We start from the raw sequence: 20,778 nt of genomic DNA, 5'->3' as shown, positions 1-20,778 counted from the left end.
TTCCCAGCATGCAGCCACAGTGAAGGTTAAATGTTATTTAGCAACACATGCAGGACGCCCAGCGGAGGACCCAGGACACAACAAACACACTATACAGGCAGCTGTGATTATTTCCCCCTCACGTCACTTAGAACGCTCCTGCAGTGTGATCGGAGGGTACCCCGACCGGCTGTGTTTGCGACCGCTTGTGTTTGATGGTACATAACACTCATTCCAACTTCAGGCTGACTTTTCCTTCCGGCTGCCCTGCCCCAACCCATGGCCGGTGTCTGGGTCTGCTCTGCGGAAGGCTGTCTCCCGTGTTCTCCTGTGAGACTCCTTCCTTCAAATACCACCTCCTCCAGGGCGCCCTCCTGTACTCCCACGGCCTCTGCACTTCCTCCAACATCACCTGCGACTCCGTGAATCAACTGTTCACACGTCTCCCTGCAGGACGCCTGCCTCGCACCCGGGCCCCAGCCTGCAGGACGCCCGCCTCGCACCCGGGCCCCAGCCTGCAGGACGCCCGCCTCGCACCCGGGCCCCAGCCTGCAGGACGCCCGCCTCGCACCCGGGCCCCAGCCTGCAGGACGCCCGCCTCGCACCCGGGCCCCAGCCTGCAGGACGCCCGCCTCGCACCCGGGCCCCAGCCTGCAGGACGCCCGCCTCGCACCCGGGCCCCAGCCTGCAGGACGCCCGCCTCGCACCCGGGTCCCAGCCTGCAGGACGCCTGCCTCGCACCCGGGCCCCACCACTGACGGAGGAAGCTCTGAGAAGGGGATAAACGAAGAAATGATTTGCAGAAAGCAAAACATCCCCGCTGTGCCAGCCTCCCCAGCATCTCAGAGGAGCCAAAGCAATGAAAGGCTGACCCGCGGAGACACCAGCTTTGCAAACACCGCCGCGTGCTCAGAGGAAAACTTGACCAGCGGAGGCAGAGACACTTTATCCCCTGCATGTTCAGTTTTCTCTTCTTCCCATTTCATACCCTCTCTAAACCATCTGACTTTCCCCCCGTTTTATAACAGGAAATGAAAACAGAAACTCTCTCTTAAGCATTTTTTATTTCTGCCATTTGGTTTTCTAGTTCGGTGCACATGGGCTGGGCCGTATTTCACACTCAATAGGACGCACCCCATAAAACAGTGTAAATCATCTGGCACAGTTCTGCTTCATCTGGCTGCTATTGCTGAAACCTCTATTTCTAAGAGCACAAAAGATACAGATGAACAAGGACAGCGTGACTGGCAGCCAGATCTACCAGGAGGGGAGAGACCGAAGACACGGGCTCCTGGGGGCTGTCCACAGACACAGAAGGAAACAGCCACACAAGAATCCCGGCAAGACCAGGACCGCTGGGGAAACGCGCCAGAACCACATCCCCTTTATCACCCCCTCTGGCTCTCGGTCCTAACCGATTCTGAAATGAACACGGAGCCCAAGGTGGCATCAGACCAAAGCCAGCGGAGCCTGCCCGCAGCCTGTCACTGCTGAGCGTGTGCTCTCCTGGGGCCTCTGACAGACCCCGTGCAGGACTGCCCCGTCCCTCACCAGCCCTCTGCAGCCCCAGCCAACCCCACGGAGACCCAGGCAGGCCCTGCCCAGCTCTAAAAGGTCTTGCCCTCAAAGGCCCGGAGATTGAAGGCAGTATCCAGAAACTTCTTCAGAGACACCAGGTGAGTGTTCCTGTTTCCTGTGGCTGGAGCAGCCGCTGGGTCACGGCCAACATACCTAGGGGAGGGGAGATGAGAGGGGATGAGGGAGGGGAGATGAGTGGAGATGGGGGAGGGCCGGCCTGGCCTGCCACTGCCCCAGGGCGGCTGAGCCTATCACTGTCCTGCTGCGGAGCTGAAGAGTCTGGGGCTCCCGACACAAAGGAACTGACCTGCAGGTCGTCCTCTAGTTCAGTTCTGGCTGCAGAACCAAAGCGAAGGTTTTCCTCCATCAGGTGGTACTGATGGGGACCCTGATGGGGAAGCTGACCTGTCACCGGCAGTCACAGAGCCAGTAGGTACTATGGTTTCAGTGTGGCCCAGACAAGGGCAGTGACCAGTTTTGGGTGACACAACAAACGGGAAAGGCTAAGCCAGGACGGGCCCCGGGCCCCAGGCCCCAGGCCCTGCAGAGGCAAAGGGCAGGTGGCTGGCATCACCAGCACCCAGCCTGTACCATATGGGCCGTGCCCGGCGCAGGATGGTCATGAAGCGTGGATTGATGTAGTCATAGTAGCCCATGTTCTTGTGCTCCTCCTGGCACCAAACCAGCTCTGCACCCGGGTACTTCTCCGCCTCTTGCTTGATCAGGTCGAAGGGGAATGGAGAGATCTGGGGAGACAGGAGAAGGGGCAGCATAGCCCGGGGAGAGGGCCCCAGATCTGACAGGCCCGGTACACTGCCAGAGCCAGGCGGCTGGCCAGCTGACCTCCCTCGCTCTGAGCAGGCGTACCTGCTCCAGGCGTGTAATGGCCACTTGCTCCTCCAGGCCCTGGCTACTCCGCTCCTTCACCAGGTCGTAGTACACCTTTCCCGTGCAGAAGATGAGCCTCCGCACCCGCTCCGGGGCCCGAGCCGGGGCCCCATCCTCAGGAATCACGCGCTGGAAGCTGGTCCCTGGGAGACGACAGGGCAGGTAGAGGCACCGGCTCCCAGGGGGCTGGAGCAGCTAGGGAACCAGGCCCGCACCCCCGCACCCGCAGGCTCTCCCCGCCCCTGAGCCTAGCCCCAGGCTGAGATCTGTGGCTGCACTGGGTACCTCCTGAGCCAAACAATGGAGAAGAGGACAGATGCAACTTGAGATGTCACAGGGAAAGAAGTGGAGACGGGCGGAGCCAAGGGCAGAGTCCTGGGAGCGTTAACATTCAAGGTGATGGGGGGTATGATGGGAAAAGGCCCTGGCGGGGGCTGAGGTGATGTCACGTCCCTACATGATGAGCTCGTACCTGAACCAGAGCTGCCCATCCAAGCCCACCCATCACCTGCACGCTAGCTATCCAAGCACCAAGCTCAACGTGGAGCAGCTGTCTCCGGAGACCGCTGCACGGTCCTCCCTCCCTCGGCCGACCAAGCCCCATCTCCTCAGTCCTGACCGTCTTCCCTTCCTGAGTGCACACTGTGTGCCAGGCGCCGGGCCAAGCACGCTGGGAAAACCTGAGAAAGTTACTGTGGTGTCCCCGCAGCCCAGGTGAGGACGGTGAGCAGGCGGGCACAGGCTGCCAGGCCCCGCGGGAGAGAAGCCAGCATGGGTGTCCAGCTCGGGCAGCCCAGCCCCAAGGCCAGAGCTCTGACCTGGTGGCTCGGCAACCTGCCCCCACCAGAGGGACACCCAAACACACACAGGTCGGAACACACCTGTCCTCGCTGCTGAGACCCTTCCTGGCCAGACCCTTTCCTAGGGCACTCTACTCTGCCAGGCCTCGGGGCCCCACACCTCACCCCGATTCTCTACGGGCTCACAGCTCAGTTCCACACCTGCCCCTTCAGGGGCTTGATCTGATGGACCCCGACTCCAGGTGAACGAGGCTGAGAGCTCCTGGAGGGGACGCTGTCCCCAAGGGCAGTGATGCTCATGAGTGGGGAAGAAAGTACGAATGAATAAGATCCAGCCTCCCACAAACGAGGCAGACCGCCTCTGAGCTCCCGGGCACAGCCGGCCCGCCCTGGGGCCAGCGCACTCCTCGGGCCCTGGTGTTCCGCCAAGTGGCCTTGCCTGGCCCAGTGCAGCTGGCCACCTGGCCAACCTCCCAACGCAGCCACGGGCGGGGCCCACAGAGCCACAGACAGAGGTGAGGGCGAAGTCCCGGGAGCAGAGGCCCGGCCCCGGCCCCAGCCTCACATCAGCTGCTCCCAGCATGCCCGGTACATACCAGACACCATCTCGTCGAAGCTGGACTTGGCCTCCGGGTGCCTCAGCAGGGACTTGGGTGTGAAGATGATCAGCTGGAAGGGAAGCATGTGCCCTGCTGCCACTGCCCCAGACCAGCCCCCACTGGCTCCTCACTGCAACGGTGACCCCAGGGCAGGCGACTCACGGGCTTGCGGAAGGGCAGCAGGACCTGCCGGCGCAGCACGTGGAAGTAGCTGGCTGGCGTGGAGCAGTTGACCACGATCCAGTTGCAGTCGTACAGCTGCCTCACCTCAAAGTCCTCGGAGAACGCCTGGGAGGACAGGGTGAGCTGGGAGGTGGCCCGTGGTGCCCAGGCCCTGTCCCAGGGCAGGGTGGGCGGCACTCACGGGGTAGGCATCTGAGTCATCATTGCTCATCTGCAGGAACCTCTCAGGCCTCGCTGAGGAGTGCTCCGGCCCCTACAGCAAAGGCCAGAAGGTGCAGGTTGGCCCGAGGGGAGGGGGACATCACACAGGACAGACTCCTGGCCTTGCAGGGACCCCGTTCTCGGGAAAGAGTGTGGATGGCTTCTCAGAGAACATGCCCTCACTCTGGAGCCAGGACCACGGGGAAGGGCCGGGAGGGTGGGGGAAGGGCCGGGAGGGTGGGGGAAGGGCCGGGAGGGTGGGGGAAGGGCCGGGAGGGTGGGGGAAGGGCCGGAGGGTGGGGGAAGGGCCGGGAGGGTGGGGGAAGGGCCGGGAGGGTGGGGGAAGGGCCGGGAGGGTGGGGGAAGGGCCGGGGGTGAACCAGAGCCAGCACCATGAACGCGTGGGGTGGGAGGGTGGGAGGAAGAGGCCAGGCAGAGGCACTTTCTCCAGAATGTTCTGACCCGCAGAGGCTGCTGCCCAGTGAGTGCTGCTGTGTTGAGGCCCCGCTCCACGACCCCACACATACTCCCTGAAAAGCAGCCCCATGACATTGGCACTGGTTTCCTTACTTTACAGATGAAGGTGAGGGGCAAAGAGATGGAGAAACCACCCCACGATCTATCAGCCAGAAGGGGCAGGTTCGAACCCAGAGTCGGCTCTTCCTCCCGCCCTTGCCCAGTGGGTGCTCTACTTCACGAGTGCGGACAGCCCCACGGTGACCTGCAAACTCCTCCCTGGGCAGCGGGGTGGCCTGCCCCATGGCCACCGTCTGCCCCTGAGTGGGATTCTCCACGGGTACAGTGCCACGGGCACCAGCCAGGCCACCCCGACCCCCCAGCTGGTGACCCTGGCAGACCACGCCCTCCCTTCAGGTGTGACACAGCAGCGGGATGGCGCCCAGGCCTGTCCTGAGGACTCTGCAGCTCACAGGGCACATCGAGTGCTCGGCACAGCAAGCTCTGGCTCTGCAGCCATGTGGCGATGACAGAGGTGACCAGCTCCTCACTGGTGACCGGCCCAAGCCGAACAGCCCTCAGGGACGTCCACTGCAGCCCAGCCACCCAGGGCAGGGAAAGACCGGCCTGGTTGCCCAGCTGACCACCCGGCTCAGTGCTGCAGCAGGGCAGGGACAGCCAGCCCATCTGCCACCTGGTCTGGCTGTGTGAGCCGGTGGGGGGGGGGGTCTCTGCTCTGGCCCGCCCCGCCCCCGCTGGCCTGCATATCTCTGCACAGATCCGGTTCAGATCCAACCCACTGGCTGAGTTAACGCCTGGAGGCGGTTGAAGTAGCGCCGGCACACAGCTGTTGCCAGTGACCAGCAGTGCCTACGTCATCCTCAGCAGCGGCAACACAGACCGCTGCAGCCCCCAAGCAGACCCATGTGCTTTAGGGGTGCAGATGCAGACACTGCAGCAGGATAGCGCCCAGGCCTGCACAAGCCGAGGGGCCACCCACCTCTCCCGCCCGGCCCCTCACCATGCCCTCCATGCCGTGGGGCAGCAGCAGCACGATGCCGTTGTGTCGCACCCACTTGGCCTGGCCGGTGCTGATGAACTGGTCGATGATGCACTGGGCCGTGTTGTGGAAGTCGCCAAACTGCGCCTCCCAGAGCACCAGGGCGTTGGGGCTGGCCATGGCATAGCCCAGCTCGAAGCCTGCACAGAGGACCCGAGACAGCCTGCCCACCTGTCACACTGCCAGGGGCTCGTCAAGCCCAGCCCTTCCTCACGCCCGCTGCGTGCCCCACCCAGCCCTCCAGCAGGCGGGGGAGCCTGGGGGCTCCCTGGGGCCCCTGGGACCAAGGATCTCCCTTCCTGGGAACTAATGCTGGAGAGGCCACCCTCAGCCCTCACTGCACGTGTGGCTAGCTTCAGCCTGATCCAGGCCAGGAGCCACGTCCAGAGACGCCCTGGGAAGGAAGCAGGGGCCATCTACCAAGAGTAGCCCCCAAAATATGTGCAGGGCTGTTGAGGGGCAGGGCTGCTGAGGGCCAGGGCAGAACAGGTTTCTGGGGGACCCTGCCTCTAGGAGGAGGCAGTGAGGGGGGATGCAGCCCGGCCTAGATCAAGCCGAGGGACAGGAATGCAGGGTATGCTCTGGGGGGCCCCGGCCTGGAGAGGGGACCTCGAGAAGGGCAGCTGGAAGCAGTGTAGGGCGGGGAGGGCGAGAGTCGGGCCAGGCTCAGGGCCAAGCTCAGGGCCGGGTGGTGGCCATGTCCACAGTGGACTCTCTGGGGTTTCGGGCCCCACTGGGGCTGGTGCCCAGGAACAGGGCTCTGGTATCCAAAGGACCCCCCCCATGCAAGCAGGGCCCTCAACTGGCCTCTCTGAGGGGCCAGATGGGACAGGACTTCAAGTCCCAGGGCCTCAGGCAGGAACAGCCAAACATCATCCCTTAGGCCTGTGCCAGGCCCCAGGCCACCGCAGGGGCCTCTGAGCCTCTCAGCCACAGGCCCAGTCCATGTCACCACGACAAAGACAGGACACCCCAGGATGTGAGCCCCCTTTGCTCTCCAGCACCCCGGGCCCGCCGAGGCCGCAGGCAACCCACCCAGGACGCCATACTCCGAGAGGGAGCTGTTGCACACGGTGTACGGGGCCTGGTCCGGCCACAGGTGATTCATGGGGACACAAGTCCTCCGGTCAACTTCCTGGTCGTGGAGAACGTGGTGCCGGTGGCTGGAGAGAAACAGACCAGGGAGGGATGGGGCAGGCGGCCCGGCTCCGCTCACCCTCATCACTGCCAGAAAGCCAGCCGCCCCGCAGGGCGGTGACCAGGCCCGGGAAAGCCAGAGGATCTGCTCCCTCCTCCAGGCAGCCCTCCTCCCAGCAGCACACACACCGCACAGACCCGAGTCTCAGCTTCCACCTTAGGAGGGCCCACGAGCCCTGCCCTGTCCACCCCTCAAGTGCTGGGTGGAGCCTGCGACCCTGAGCGGCCACACCGCTGGGCCACTGCCTCCCTGCCCACCCTGCTACCCTCACCTCCTCGCCTGCGCTGCCAGGTTCACAGGAGGCCCAAACTACACAATGAGGGGCGCCGCCTGGCTGAACCCACACCCAGTGGGGACCGCCATGCAACTCAGGGTGCAATGGGGCCACCCCAGTGCCCCTCATGGGAACAGGCCAGAGTGACCAGCAACTGGCACCCAAGAAGGACGGCCTGTCGGATCTGGACGCCATGGCACCTTGACTCCATGACTCGGTGACATGGCAGCGTCCAAACTGGGATCGAAACCACCCAGGACGCCAAGGAGAGGATGTGACGGGGACCACCACCTGGGATGAAGGCTCGGTGGGAACAAGCACATGGGGGCGGGCCTGGCAGCGTCCCCACCGTGCGGACCCAGGGACCCGAGGCTTGTCCCCTGGGGGTCAGAGTGGCCCAGGGCCCCCCTGATGGCCTGGCCCCAGGGCTGGGGCTGGGAGGTGCTGATGGAGTTAGCAGTGATCACCCCGGCCAAACAATGGCCCCCTGGGCCCCGCAGAAAGGTCCATGGAGACGACCAGCTCCAGACCCTCGAATGAGCGGGCGACGCCGGCGCAGCTGACGCCCCAGCTCCCGGCAGGCTCCCCGCGGACCAGGCGACGTGCACGAGGCTGCCGGGCGAGCCTGCCCTCACCTGAACGTGCCCCTTTCCACATCCTGCCCGCTGAGCCGCACGTGCACGCCCTCCTGGAGCAGGGAGCCGAAGGCCATGTACTCCGCCAGTGCCCAGTCTACCGTCCGCCGCCTGGTCATGTCCTCTCGGCCCCGCAAGATTCGAGAGAGGCCTAAGGGAGGGAAGGGTCAGCCTGTGGGACCCGGGGCTTGGCCCCTGCCCACGGCAGCCGAGCTCGAGGGACCAGGGCCAGGTGTGGATGTACAGTATACACTTCTGCCTGAGCAGGGCCCTGGCCGGCACCCTCCTCCAGCACCGCCACCCCGCCGGTCCAACGGGCTGGCCTGAGCCCACAGCGCCCACTGGCCTCCGTCCCTGTGGGAAGGGGCAGGGCCAGTGGGCAAGCGCCGGCACTGTGCACACCCTGCGTGCAGAGTGGGGTACACTCCTGACCACCCCACGGGGCAGACTGTCCCAACTCCCCACACGAGGAGACAGACTCAGGAGGAGGAGTCCTTTGCTCACTATCACACGGCTGCAGCGGTGCCTGCACTGGGGCCCAGGCACCCGGGCCGGGCCGTGCACCCCTCGGCCCCACATCTGCACAGACCTGCCGTGCGTACGGAGCAGGCACTCAGGACACCTGGCCCCTGCACTGCGACTACCGCCGTGGGGACTTTCAGCTGCTCCAGCAGAGGCTGCGGCCAAGAGCCAGCGACACCCACGAGCCCAGGCTCACCCGGAGCCACTGGGTCACCTGTCATCCATCCCGCTGCCGGCAAGCCCAGCATCCTGCCCTCACATGGCAGGCCCACCACTCCGTCCACGGGAGCCTGCTTCCCTGCTCCCCGGCCTGACCCCGGGACGCAGTCCATCTGGTCTCCAGAGCCCAGCTGGGACGGTGGCGTCCACATCAGCCCACTGATGGGAGCTCCTATCAAGGGCACCGCACAGGGTGTAAACGAGGCACCAGGCGCTCAGCCGACCAGCGACAAAGTGGGACGCAGGCCAGGCTTCCCGGACCTGGTGCCACCGCCGCTGGGGCAGGATGTCGGGTCTGGGAGCCTGCACAGCGACCTCACCCGTGTGGATTTTAAAGTCCTCCAGGGGCACAGAGCTTGCCACATTGCCGATGTGGGTCAGCATGTCCTCGGGAATGCCCGTAGTTGGGCAGGTCATGCTCTTGGGCTCCCCGTCCACGTTGAAGAAGCCTGAGGAGAGAGTGTGTGGACTTCGCATGGTGGTGGGGCCTCAGATCCCCCGTCAGCCTGCTTCACAGCCCCCTCTTCCCGGACCCCAGCAGGCGCTTGGAGACTGAGCCCGTCTCAGGACGGCCACATCCGACAGCCACAGCCGCAGCGCCTACACCCACTTCACGCCTCCCAGGGCCCTTGCGAGAGCCACTCCGCCCAGTGTCTCAGCCGCTCTGCCCCAGGAGGTCCTGAGCGGCTGCCCACTCTCCGCCTCGGCGTCCACCAGCCCTGGCTCTGCCCTTTCTCCCCAGAGACCAGCTGGTCACAGGGGCTCAGGGCGAATCAGCCCCGCACGGCCCGGGGCCCAGGGCCCGAGCCCACGGCAGGAGAGCCCTCTCGGCCCGCGCTCACCAGGCCAGGGGGAGTCCAGCCAGTGCTTTATATGCAGGATCTTTTTGTCCTTGGACCTGCCGTACGCCTCCTCACAGATCCGGTCGTACTTGGCGATTTCTTCCTGAAAGCGCAGGGGGGTGTGGGTGGAGGCGGCCATGCTCTGAGCAGCCAGAAGCTGGGTCGACCTGCCCGGTGACTGGCCCCCCACCGCGCCCTAGAACTGTGTGCTGGCCTGCAGGGACCCGCGGCCAGAGACCAGTCGCAGGGTCAGGGGCTCCCGCTCAGCAAGGGACGGCGGGGAGCTCGGCAAAGATGTCGCCCTTGCTCTCAGAGCCCCTTCGAGGCGGCGGGACCAACATGTCCACAGACGCCCAAGGGGACAATCCCATCTCTGGGCCACCTCCAGCAGGAAGCCCCCCGGACTCCCGCCTGAGGCTGTGCTCCCCACTGCAGCGTTCGCTGCCTCCCACCAGGCCGGTTCTGTCCTGGCTGCTGGGGGCAGGGCCATGCTGGCTACTCCTTCAGTCACCAGTTCCCGTCACTGGGCTGGCAACATCAGCAACTGCCCGGCTCCGGGCTCCACGGAGTGATCCCAGCTGCTCACCAGGCCCGCCCACCGGCCCACACACCTCGAACTCCTGCAAGGTGACGGTGCCCTCGGCGATGAGCTTGTCCGCGTACTTCTTCAGCACGGGCACCTGCTTGTGGATCTGCTTGTACATGAGCGGCTGCGTGAACATGGGCTCGTCCATCTCGTTATGGCCGCGCCGGCGGTAACAGACCTGTAGGGGCAGCAGGGACAGGGGCTCAGTCCGTCCCCGGGCAACACAGGTGTGGTCACTGCACAACTGGGCACACACGCTTCAAAGCCCCTGAAAGCCCCCACTCCACCTCTCTGACTGTGCCACCCAGAAGCCTTTGCTCTTGGGAGCACCAAACCGCAGTCCACACCCACCAGGTCCACAACCACATCTTTGTTGAAGGTGTTCCTCCACTCGGCCGCCACACTGCACACATAGATCACGGCCTCCGGGTCATCTGCGTTCACGTGGAAGATGGGCGCGTTGACCACACGGGCCACATCAGTGGGGTACGGTGAGGAGCGGGCCATTCGGGGGTCCGTGGTGAAGCCAATCTGCAGAAGCAGGAGAAACCGGCAGTGCCTGTTACTTAGAGCTGGCCCTGTGGGTCGAGGAGGCTGGGAGGGCTTGGCTGGAGGCCTGTCAGGTGTGCCCAGGAGGCATGTGGGACATGAAGGGGTAACTGGTGAGCGGCCCCCAGTCAAACAGAGCAGCAGGTCCCACGGGGATGGCCGCTGTCTCTGCAGTCATTTTGCGAGGTGGTGAGAGCGCAGGCCTGGGTGAGCCCCAGCGCACAGGTCACCACCTGGATGATCTCGGGCGAGGCACTGAAGTTCTCACAGCTTCAGTTTCCTCATCTGTTAGAAGGTCTCACTGAGCTGCGACCTCCCAGGCCGGGCGGTGAAGACCAGATGACTCAGTGAAGTAAGGCAGCTCCCGGGCGCTGGGCTCCGGGGAGCTGCAGGGGGCGCCCGGAGCAAAGGCCCGAGAGCCGTTCTGACCACTGCGCACGTGGAGCTGAAGGCAGCCCGTCCGTGTCGGCCCCGCGCTGGCACCTCTGCGCTCCTGTCCTTACAACCTTCTCCACGGACGGAGGGAAGGACAGATCTCTTATGCCCCGGGAACGAGGCTGGGAAGAACAGGCACTTGCCCGAGGTCACACGCCGGGACGTGGCAAAGCAGGGGGATCAGAACCAGAACGTTCTCCCTCGTCTCTCAGTGCTGCCGGGCTTAGCAATGGGCGGCGCTGACATGGCCTGGCATGCGGCCAGACGCTCACCTGGTTGTTGACGACAACGTGCACGGTGCCGTTGGTGGTGTACGAGGGCAGGTCGCTCAGGTGGAAGGTCTCATAGACCACACCCTGGCCAGCGAAGGCAGCATCCCCGTGGACCAGAATGGACATGACCTACAGAGCGGAGCGTGAGCCAACCGGAGCCCCAGACCCGCCTGTGTCCTCCGCCCTCACCCGGGCACTGCGGAGACCAGGGCCCGGTGCGCTCACCTTCTTGCCCTGGCTGTCCCCACGGTAGAACTGCTCGGCCTTGGTCTTCCCCTGCACCACGGGGTCCACAGCCTCCAGGTGGGAGGGGTTGGCCACCAGTGACAGAGTGATGTTTCTGTTCGTGACCCGGTTGATCCGCTCATGGTACATGCCCAGGTGATACTTGACATCTCCGGAGCCCTGGGGTTGGGGTGGATGGAGATGAACACCTCAGACAGGGACACAGACGGGCAGACAAGTGCAAGCCAGAGTGTGGCTGAAACCATCCAGGACTCTGCTCCTGCAAAGGCTTGTGCTGCCCCTGACCCACGGCCCCCTCCCAGCACTCCAGGTGGGCCTGAGAAAGGCTGAGCGGCCAGGCCAGCCGCCGCCTCATCGGAGCCCTCTGCACTTCACACCGCCCTCTGGTCGTCGAGGACGAGGGTGGGACGGGGTGAGGCCAGCGGCTGTGGCAGCGGAGGCATGGAGGACGGCTCCAAGGTGTGGGACCTCTGGGCAAACACCAGAGCTGGGCCCTCCTAACTCCTTCCGCCACGCGATGAAGCCACGTATCAGAGGAAAATGGGATGTTCTATGATCTTGGAGCAGGGGAAGCCTTTCTAAACAATGGACAAGCCTCAGAAGCTATAAAAGACGAGACAGCTAAGATCTAATAAACATGTCATGTGGGAAGCAAATCCGTGGACAACATTAGGAGGAAAAAACTCAAGCTGAAAAAACATCCCTAAGACAAATGCAGGCAAAGGGCGAATTCCCTCAGTATGTAAAGCACCTCCTAGACATCAGGGAGATATAGCCCAAAACCCCATCGAAAGATGTCCAAAAGCCATGGAAAAGAATTTACAGAGAAAGAAATATAAAAACATGAGAAGATAATCAAATTCAGTGCAAGGAAATCTATTAAAATGCAATCATTTCTGTACCAATCACGCTGTCGTGGGTGGCCTCGCTAATGTCTGCAAACCCTCAGCTCCAGCCACAGCACCTCACGCCCCCGACACTGCACCCACACACCTGTGCAGACACCCATTCCACAGCCTCAGGCCACCAGCAGGGGCGGAGCCAGCCACGCTGACACCAGAGCTCAGGGCGCTCCTGGGCTACGAAAGTGACAACTAGTAACGACACGTTAAGTGAGTGAGCGAGGCTTGCACGAGCTGCCCCCGCCTTTCACAAAGGCTCCAGGACAAACAGGTGTGCTTGGACCTGCATGGACAGTTCTGGAAGAGCACAACTTAACCAACAGGCCAGAGGGCCTGGGAGCAGGAAGGGGCTCACCAGGGAAACACGCTCATTGTATGTTTGCTTGTTTTTAACAGCGCTCCTATTTTTTAGTTAAATGAAAAACTAGTGAATACATTCTGCAAGTGTCCTTTGTCTAGGGGCTACGCACATCATCTCCGCTTCCTCGGCCGCCCGGGCAGGTGCTGTTACGCCCACGGCACCGAAGAGCTCACTGAGCCGGAGGAAGGCGCCCGAGCCAAGCGGATGGGGCAGAGGGAGATTCCGGGCTGGGCCAGCCCTGGGGCCTCCTGTCCTGCTCTGGCCCAGCGTGCCGGGACCGCAGAGCAGTCATTTCCTGTGATTCATTAAAACAAGCCAAGCACCCGTGCTCCGTGCTGGGTGCTGGGTGCTAGGGCTTCGGGGATGGGTCCCTGCCCTCACGCACCCGACCAGCCTTGGTACACACACACACAAACACGCACACACGTGTGCGCACACACACACAGGCTGGAGAAGGCTAGAGCAGAGGTGGTCTGAGGGCAAAGGGCCCAGAGGAGGGAGTGACAGGCTCACCGCCGGGAGGGCCGGGAGCCACCGAAAGGAGGGAGGGCAGCGCTGGAGGCACGGAAAGAGGAGGGCCATCGGGACTGGGGCCCAGCATGCGTGGTGTGAGGCATGCGTGACGTGTATGTCAGGGAGTGTGAGCAGAAAAATGTTCCCCTCTGCTCATCAGTGGGCACAGGAAAGTGTGCTGATCCCCCAAGGCTGTCCTGGGCAAACAATGACTGGGGCCCTTCTGGGCTGGTGGACAGAACTCTGGGCAGAGGGACAGCCCAAGCCAAGGCGAACACCTTCAGGACTTCCCTGGACCTCTGGGCCCATAGCCCCAGCCCGAAACAGGGAGGCTGGCCCAGACCACGCAGGGGCTCCTGCCACTGTAGGAGACCACGGCACGTATTCTCCCACTCGTCTGCACGTCCGTCCACGTCAAGGTCTGTCCGAGCCCAGTTCCTCCCCGTCCACCGCCCAAACACCCAGCTCTCCCGGGGCTGAGACCTGGGCTTGGTACCCACCTCATCCGCGGCCTCCAGCTTGGGGTCAAACTGGCAGAAGATCTGCTCCAGGTCCTTGCGGATGACGTTCGCCAGCACGTTCAGCCTGCCCCTGGAGCGAGGGGGCGGGCTCTCACCTGGCACGGAGGCCAGCTCCCAGCAGCACGGGCGCCCTGCCACCCGGGGCCTATCAGACTGAGAACCCCTCCCCAGTGGGGCCAAGTGGGGCCAAGCCCCTCATCCTGTCAGCCTACAGGCCTGTGAGTGGTCCCGGCAGCCGGTTCCCCAGACACCCCTGTGCATCTCTGCCTCAGGAGCAGGGAGCCACCAGCCACAGGGCAGAGTACCCACCTCCTCACCCAAAAGCTGACCCAACCCAGTGCCTTTACCCTACTTTGCTAATGCATCACAGTGGCTGCCACACGACCCCCATCCTAGCCCAGCAGCACACTGGGGCAGGACAGGGAAGAAGGAACTGGACTGACCCTACGACCAGGAGTTAGCAGAGGGGCTGCGCAGAGGGGCTGAGGTCTGAGGGTGGGCAGTCAGGAAAGCAGCCAGGGATCAGGGATCCTCCAGTCCAGCCTGACCTTCCCATCAGGGGGCAGTTTATTCAGGGCACCAGCCAACGGAGGCACAGCCCAGAACTCAGAACTCGGTCCCCAAAGCCCACCAACAGATGCCAGCCCCAGGCTCACACACCCTGGTTCGACTTCCAGCCTCACAAGGCCGTGTGACGGGACAGGCCGCCCTCATGCAGGGGGCCTCTCTGCTGTCCTGTGGGGTCATGGGAGCTGTGGGGCCACAGGCAAAACCTCAAAGGGCCCTCAGCAACTCCGGTGGCTGGACCAGAACACCGCCCGGCTCCCAGAGCCCCCCCAGGCCGAGTCTGCCCAGCACACCACAGTCCCAGAGCTGATCTGACCATCAGTGCCCTCCTCTGCCACAGGCCCCCTGAAGGCACATGGGCCCATGCCACCTCAGACCGTGGGGCCTGCTCTGCCTGACCCTCTGCCCAGGCACTGGGCACGTCCCTCAGCACATGGAGCCTGTAGTGGGCAAATTCCCGGCTATTGGCAGCCAGCCCAAGGATGGGCCCCTCCACACTACATCTGGGTGCTGAACACCCCTCCTGCTGATGCGGTCTGGGGCTGGCCCAACCATGGAAACTGGAATGGGCACAGGAAACATGGGGCTTTGCCCCCGACTGTTCAGCACACCCCCTTGCAGCCCATTCAGCATGAACCCTGGCCACCTTTGTGCGTCCCCGGGCTGAAATCCTATCAGACCTCAGGCTCCAGCTCAGTAACTGCCTGACTGCCAGCCAGTCTTCCAAGTCTCTATCCAGGCCACAGGGAAACATGTAGTCAGCCTGCAGCCAGGGGAAGGGACCCCCAGAGACACTCCTCCAGGGGGTGCCAACCAGGGCCACCTGCTCAGGCTCTGCCCGCTCCCCTAGGACATGCCACCACATCTCCTGTCCACAGGAAACTCAAGAAGCACAATACAACCCTTTTCTGAAATCCTGACCCTCCTGGGAACAGTGGCCACATGGTCTGCTCAGTCCCGGGCTCCATGTGGTTCTGGCAAAGGGCGCGGCTCTTCTGTGATGAGCAAGCCAGGGCCCAGGGACCTGGAGAACTTTGTAGGCCACTCTGCCTCTCCCCGCCCGTCCCACGAGCACCCCTCTCTGGTGTTCAGCTCCCCTCCCCCTCAGTCTACGCCGGGGAGAAGGAGCAGGCTGTGGAGGGCAGTGGAGGGCCCACCTGTGTGGCATCCCCAGGATGACGTTCTCAATGCCCATCTCGCTGGATTTGTCGATGATGGTCTTGAGGGCAGGGATCATGACCTCACAGCCCTCCAGGCCGAACCGCTTCTCCGAGGACCACTTCCGGGCCAGGAAGTCTTCGAACCTGCTTGGAGAGACGGGGGCGAGGCTGAGGCGCAGGTGACGGGGGCTAGTCCTGATGGCTCAGAGCAGGTGCCCCGCACAGAGGAGTTTGCAGAATCACCTCCCTCCGCATCGTCCACAACCTGCCAGACACCGCGATGTCCCCACCAGCAAGGGGCGCAGGTCTGAGGGAGGCTAGGAGTCTTAACCAAAAATCTCTGCCTACACCCATTCCCAGCTACCACCCTGTCCCCATCCCAGTCACACTGCTCCGGGCCACGCCCCTGCCCTCAGCCGCTGCCCTCCTGCAGCAGAGGCACTGCCCAGGCTCCCACCCCCACGTCCACCCACACTGCTCAGGGCCACGCCCCTGCCCTCAGCCGCTGCCCTCCTGCAGCAGAGGCACTGCCCAGGCTCCCACCCCCACGTCCACCCACACTGCTCAGGGCCACGCCCCTGCCCTCAGCCGCTGCCCTCCTGCAGCAGAGGCACTGCCCAGGCTCCCACCCCCACGTCCACCCACACTGCTCGGGGGCGCTCCTCCGGGCTGCCGCAGTCCCAGGGAGGCCCTGCTGTGCTCACTCCACACAGGACATCTTTCAGCCCCAAAATTCCCACAGCCACCCTGTCACTTTTTCCTTGCTCAGTGTACCTCTGCTGCCACGCTCTCCTGGAGCCCCTCCCTGCCCACCTGCCCAACACCGCCTGTGCACCTGGCCCATGCTCCCAGGGGTGAGGCCCACCCAGTCCTGCCTTCCTTCCCTGCTTGTTTCCTAGCCAGGGCCTGGGGCGTCTCCGACAGCCCTGGAGCAGGTGCCCCCAGCCACTCGGGCCGTCCAGGCTGGTGCTGAGGGCCTGACCTCATGGAGCGCACCAGCCGGGCCAGCAGCGTCCGTTTCTCCTCGCTGGAGAACTGCATCACGCCAGGGGTCTCGAACTTCTGCCGAATCCACTGGCACTGCTCCACATCGTTGATGAACATGAACTCCAGACCAATGTGCTGGCAGTAGGTGCTCTGGGGGCAGCCAGGAAGAGACAGAGGCCCCAGACTCTAGAGCGGAGCAAGCAAGGCAGTACCTCCCCCCCAGGAGCTCCAGCAGCAGCCCCCTCCAGCAGCACCAGCAGCTCCCCCCTCCAGCAGCACTCCCCTCCAGCAGCATCCCCCCTCCAGCAGCACCCCCCCTCCAGCAGCACCCCCCCTCCAGCAGCACCCCCCCTCCAGCAGCACCCCCCCTCCAGCAGCACCCCCCCTCCAGCAGCAGTTCTAGCAGCTCCAGCAGTTCTAGCAGCTCCAGCAGGCGGCCCGACACACCTGCCTGCCCTCACCTCCAGGCGCCGAATGATTTCCCGCAGAGAGAGGGTCTGCTCAGAGCCTCCGATGAAGGTAGTTGTGGGCAACTGGAACTCCTTATCCAGGTCAGCCTCCCGCAGGTCATAGAAGGCTGAGGAGCCACATGGCAGAGCCCAGGAGGCAGAGGAGGACAGAGGGCTCTGGTCCAGGTGGGGCCCAGCAGTATCCCCAGACCTCCCAACAGCACCCCGTCACCCTCCCACCAGGTCCAGCCTAAGCTCAGGGAACCTCTGCAGGGAACACGAAATGAGAGTCCAGCCCAGCATGCAGCCTTGAGGGTGGGCCTGGACAAGCTCCCTGGACAAGCTTCTGAACATGGCACGCCAGCTAGGGAACGCAGGGAGACATCCCTCGCAGGGACACTGTGCCGTGGAGGGCAAGGGTCTTCCTGGGCTGCCTGGGGGGCCCTAGGACCCGTGCATAGGCCCCGACTGGCTCTGGTGTCACCAGGGTGACAGGGAAGGGTACCAACTCTCACCCAATTTATCGATGGTTGTGATTAAGTCTGAAGGTACAAAGGAGTCCAGATCTGCATCCAGAATGCCCAGGGGGTCCAGTTGGGCCACATGGTGGCCCCGAATCTGAGAGAAAGGAAAAAGGATAAGGCGGGGCTAGGATACAGCTGGAGAGACCCTCACCAAGAGCAAGGTTCTGGGACCCGGCCCCTCACTTCCCACTTCAGAATTTCCACGTCTCCAGCAGCCGACCGCTGCACAGGTCCCGAGAAGGCCCCGCCTTGGCCCCTGAGGGGCAGGAGCTCAGCTCTGCCTAAAGGCACAACGTGCAGCTTTCAGAACAGGACAGTGTGCAACCAGAGGCAGTCACTGCAGTTCTGCTCGAAGTCCAGCACCCCAGGAACTCCTCAGGCGTCCTCTAGCGGGACAGGCGCGGGGCCGGGAAGGCCCCACGGAGCAGTGCGGCGAGGCATGACGTGCCAGCCGCTGGGAGGTCATCTCCACGACAAGCCACAGGAAGTGTGTGCGGACCGTCCCTTGTCTGTGGAAGGGGAGCTACAGCAAGCACGAGCGTCTGGATATGGCAGTCTACATATAAACACATACATGCATCAGAAGAACAAACTGTAAAATAAGAAAACGACACAATATGGGAAAGTATTATCGATGGGGTAAGGCAGAGTGGCAGGACTAGAAGCTAGACTTCTAGGGATATCTTGCTTTGGAGATTTGATTTTGGAAGCTTGTAAATATTTTATGTCACTATGAAAAAAAATTAAGTGTTAAAGTGGAAAGTAAGACACATCAATGAATTAATGCATCCATTTGGTAGCATAACTCAGGGAGAGGAACTATCCCAACTGACTAATAGAATCTTCCCTAAAGACAAACAGAACTGCAAGGAAAGGTTCATAAATTCATTTCTACTATCAATCAGTAGTGGTGGTGTTAGAATTGTATTCTAAGACTGTTATGTGTGGGTTGTAAGAAAATCCAGTAAGTCACTATATCTGGGAGAACCTGTTTTTGACATCTTTAAAAAGAAATGGTGCCCTGGCCGGCATAGTTCAGTGGTTAGAGCGTTGGCCCACACACCAAAGGGTCACAGGTTCGATTCCTGATCAAAGGCATGCACCTGGGTTGCAGGTTTGATCCCCAACCCCAGGAGGCAACCAATCAATGTTCTGTCTCACACATTGATGTCTCTCTCTCTCTCTCCACACCCCCCTTTCTTCCACTTTCTCTAAAAATCAATGAAAAAAATATCCTTGGGTGAGGATTAAAATATATATATATATGAAAAGATATGGTGACATAAAATTAATGAGGTCAAGGATAAACCCTAAGTCCCACATTTGACACATATAGAAGCATCAGTATAAACCCATAAAGTATGTTTGTTATCTTTTAAAAAACAATACATACGTCCTGGCTACAACCACTGAGAGGGTCCAGAAGCCTCAACCAAAGCCCAGCAGTGAATTGCTAGCACTGCCTGCAGAGCCGGCTGGTCCCCGGGCTGAGCGAAATGCACCCATGCGCTCGGAGCACCTTATCATGACAGATAGGTTAGGGGTGCTCAAACACAGCGGGGCTGAGCGGAAGCACACATCTGAGCAATGATAAGGATAATATCTTAACAAATTGAAACTCATCAAATATGTTTAAATTCATGCATTCATATCACACTGAAGAAAAGATTAAAAACCTTCACTGGCATCTTTGAAGGATGGTAGGGAACCACCTCATAATTTTGAAAATTTATCAATAAAAAGAAAAGTCAAGCATTGATCCTGCCTTTCCTATACAATTTGTACCTCAGGAATAGATGGAGTTGACAAAGGGCTGTTTCTCTTGATAGAAATATTCCAGGTAATAAACAAAGAAAGACTGAATTGGCATATCACCATTTTTATCCCCCTAACAAATTACTGTATCCAGGAAGTAATCATCCAGAGTTGCTAACTGATGAAGTACCATCTACACTGAATAAAGCTTCTAGATCTAACTACCAATTTACAATTACATGGGACAAAGGGACAGATGGAGTGACAGCATGGGGATGCAATCAGCAAAATCCAGACAAAGGAAAATACTACAGGACAAACAACATGGTTTCTTAAAAAAAAAAAAAAAAAAAAAAGTCAGGGAACACAAAGAAATAGAGAGGAACCCAGAGTATAAGAGACTTAAGGGCCATATCAACTTATCACAACCTGTGGCTTTATTTGGATTCTGATCCAAACAAGTAGTAAAAAGAAATCATAAGCCAAAGACGCAAACATCAATACCAACTGATTATTTAATGACATGAAAAATTACTGTTATTCTTTTTAAGTGTGATAATGCTACCATGGTATATTTTCTAAAGAGCTTTTATCTCTAAAAACATATGTTGAAATGCTCAATTAAAGAAATATGATGTCTGTCCAGCCGGTGTGGCTTAGTGGATTGAGCACTGACCCATGCACTAAGATGTCACCGGTTTGATTCCTGGTCAGGACACATAGCATTGCAGGAAATGTTAAATGGAGTGCTTTAAGAAGAAGAAATCAAGAGAGAGAGGAACATAGTTATAAAGAAAAAAATGACAGTAAATAAGTACCTATCAATAACCTGAAATGTAAATGAGCTAAATGCTCTAATCAAAAGGCATAGAGTTTTGAATGGATAATAATATATGACCCATATATATGCTGTCTACAAGAGACCCACCTCACAACAAAAGCACACAGACTGAAAGTGAAGGGATGGAAAAAAAATATTTCATGCAAATGGATCTGAAAAAAAGGATGAGGTAGCAATACTCATATCTGACAAAATAGACTTCAAAATAAAGGCCATAACAAGAGACAAAGAGGGGCATTCCATAATACTAAAAGGATCAGTCCAACAAGAGGATATAACTCCTGTTAACATATATGCACCCAATACAAGAGCACCTAAGTATATAAAAAAATTCTTGATGGACTTTAAGGGAGAGATCGATAGCAATACAGTCATAGTAAGGGACCTTATCACCCTATTGACATCACTGGATAAATCTTCTAGACAAAAAGTTAACAAAGAAACAGAGGTCCTAAACAATGCACTAGATCACACAGATTTAACTGATATTTATAGAACATTTCACCCTAATATGCAGAATATACATTCTTTTCAAGTGCACATGGGACATTCTTAAAGATAGACCACATGTTAGGACACAAACTAAGTCTCTACAAGTTTAAGAAAACTGAAATCATATCAAGCATCTTCTCGGATCACAATGGCATGAAACTAGAAATCAATTACTATAAAAACA

General features: G+C 60.2%; 1 protein-coding gene across 2 annotated transcripts in view; it reads right to left on the bottom strand.

Annotated features, from left to right (window-relative positions):
* Positions 1–1,034: 1,034 nt before the first annotated feature.
* Positions 1,035–20,778, bottom strand: part of OGDHL (oxoglutarate dehydrogenase L) — a 31,024-nt gene continuing 11,280 nt past the window's right edge. For both annotated transcript variants that reach the window (XM_036265106.1, XM_036265107.1), the window contains 20 exons: positions 17,498–17,600; positions 16,995–17,110; positions 16,529–16,683; positions 15,544–15,690; positions 13,799–13,889; positions 11,502–11,681; positions 11,277–11,405; positions 10,372–10,551; positions 10,046–10,198; positions 9,435–9,537; positions 8,913–9,041; positions 7,852–8,002; positions 6,780–6,907; positions 5,706–5,884; positions 4,209–4,280; positions 4,007–4,132; positions 3,842–3,914; positions 2,425–2,588; positions 2,149–2,303; positions 1,035–1,710 (listed from right to left, as the gene is read on the bottom strand). In XM_036265106.1, coding sequence (XP_036120999.1) covers positions 1,587–1,710; positions 2,149–2,303; positions 2,425–2,588; positions 3,842–3,914; positions 4,007–4,132; positions 4,209–4,280; positions 5,706–5,884; positions 6,780–6,907; positions 7,852–8,002; positions 8,913–9,041; positions 9,435–9,537; positions 10,046–10,198; positions 10,372–10,551; positions 11,277–11,405; positions 11,502–11,681; positions 13,799–13,889; positions 15,544–15,690; positions 16,529–16,683; positions 16,995–17,110; positions 17,498–17,600 — 2,658 coding nt within the window. In that variant the 3' untranslated portion in view covers positions 1,035–1,586. The remainder of the gene's footprint in view (positions 1,711–2,148; positions 2,304–2,424; positions 2,589–3,841; positions 3,915–4,006; positions 4,133–4,208; positions 4,281–5,705; positions 5,885–6,779; positions 6,908–7,851; positions 8,003–8,912; positions 9,042–9,434; positions 9,538–10,045; positions 10,199–10,371; positions 10,552–11,276; positions 11,406–11,501; positions 11,682–13,798; positions 13,890–15,543; positions 15,691–16,528; positions 16,684–16,994; positions 17,111–17,497; positions 17,601–20,778) is intronic.

This window comes from Molossus molossus, unplaced genomic scaffold (genome assembly GCF_014108415.1).
Source record: "Molossus molossus isolate mMolMol1 unplaced genomic scaffold, mMolMol1.p scaffold_m16_p_17, whole genome shotgun sequence".
Taxonomy (NCBI): Eukaryota; Metazoa; Chordata; class Mammalia; order Chiroptera; family Molossidae; genus Molossus; species Molossus molossus.
This window is presented reverse-complemented; position numbering and strand designations above follow the sequence as displayed.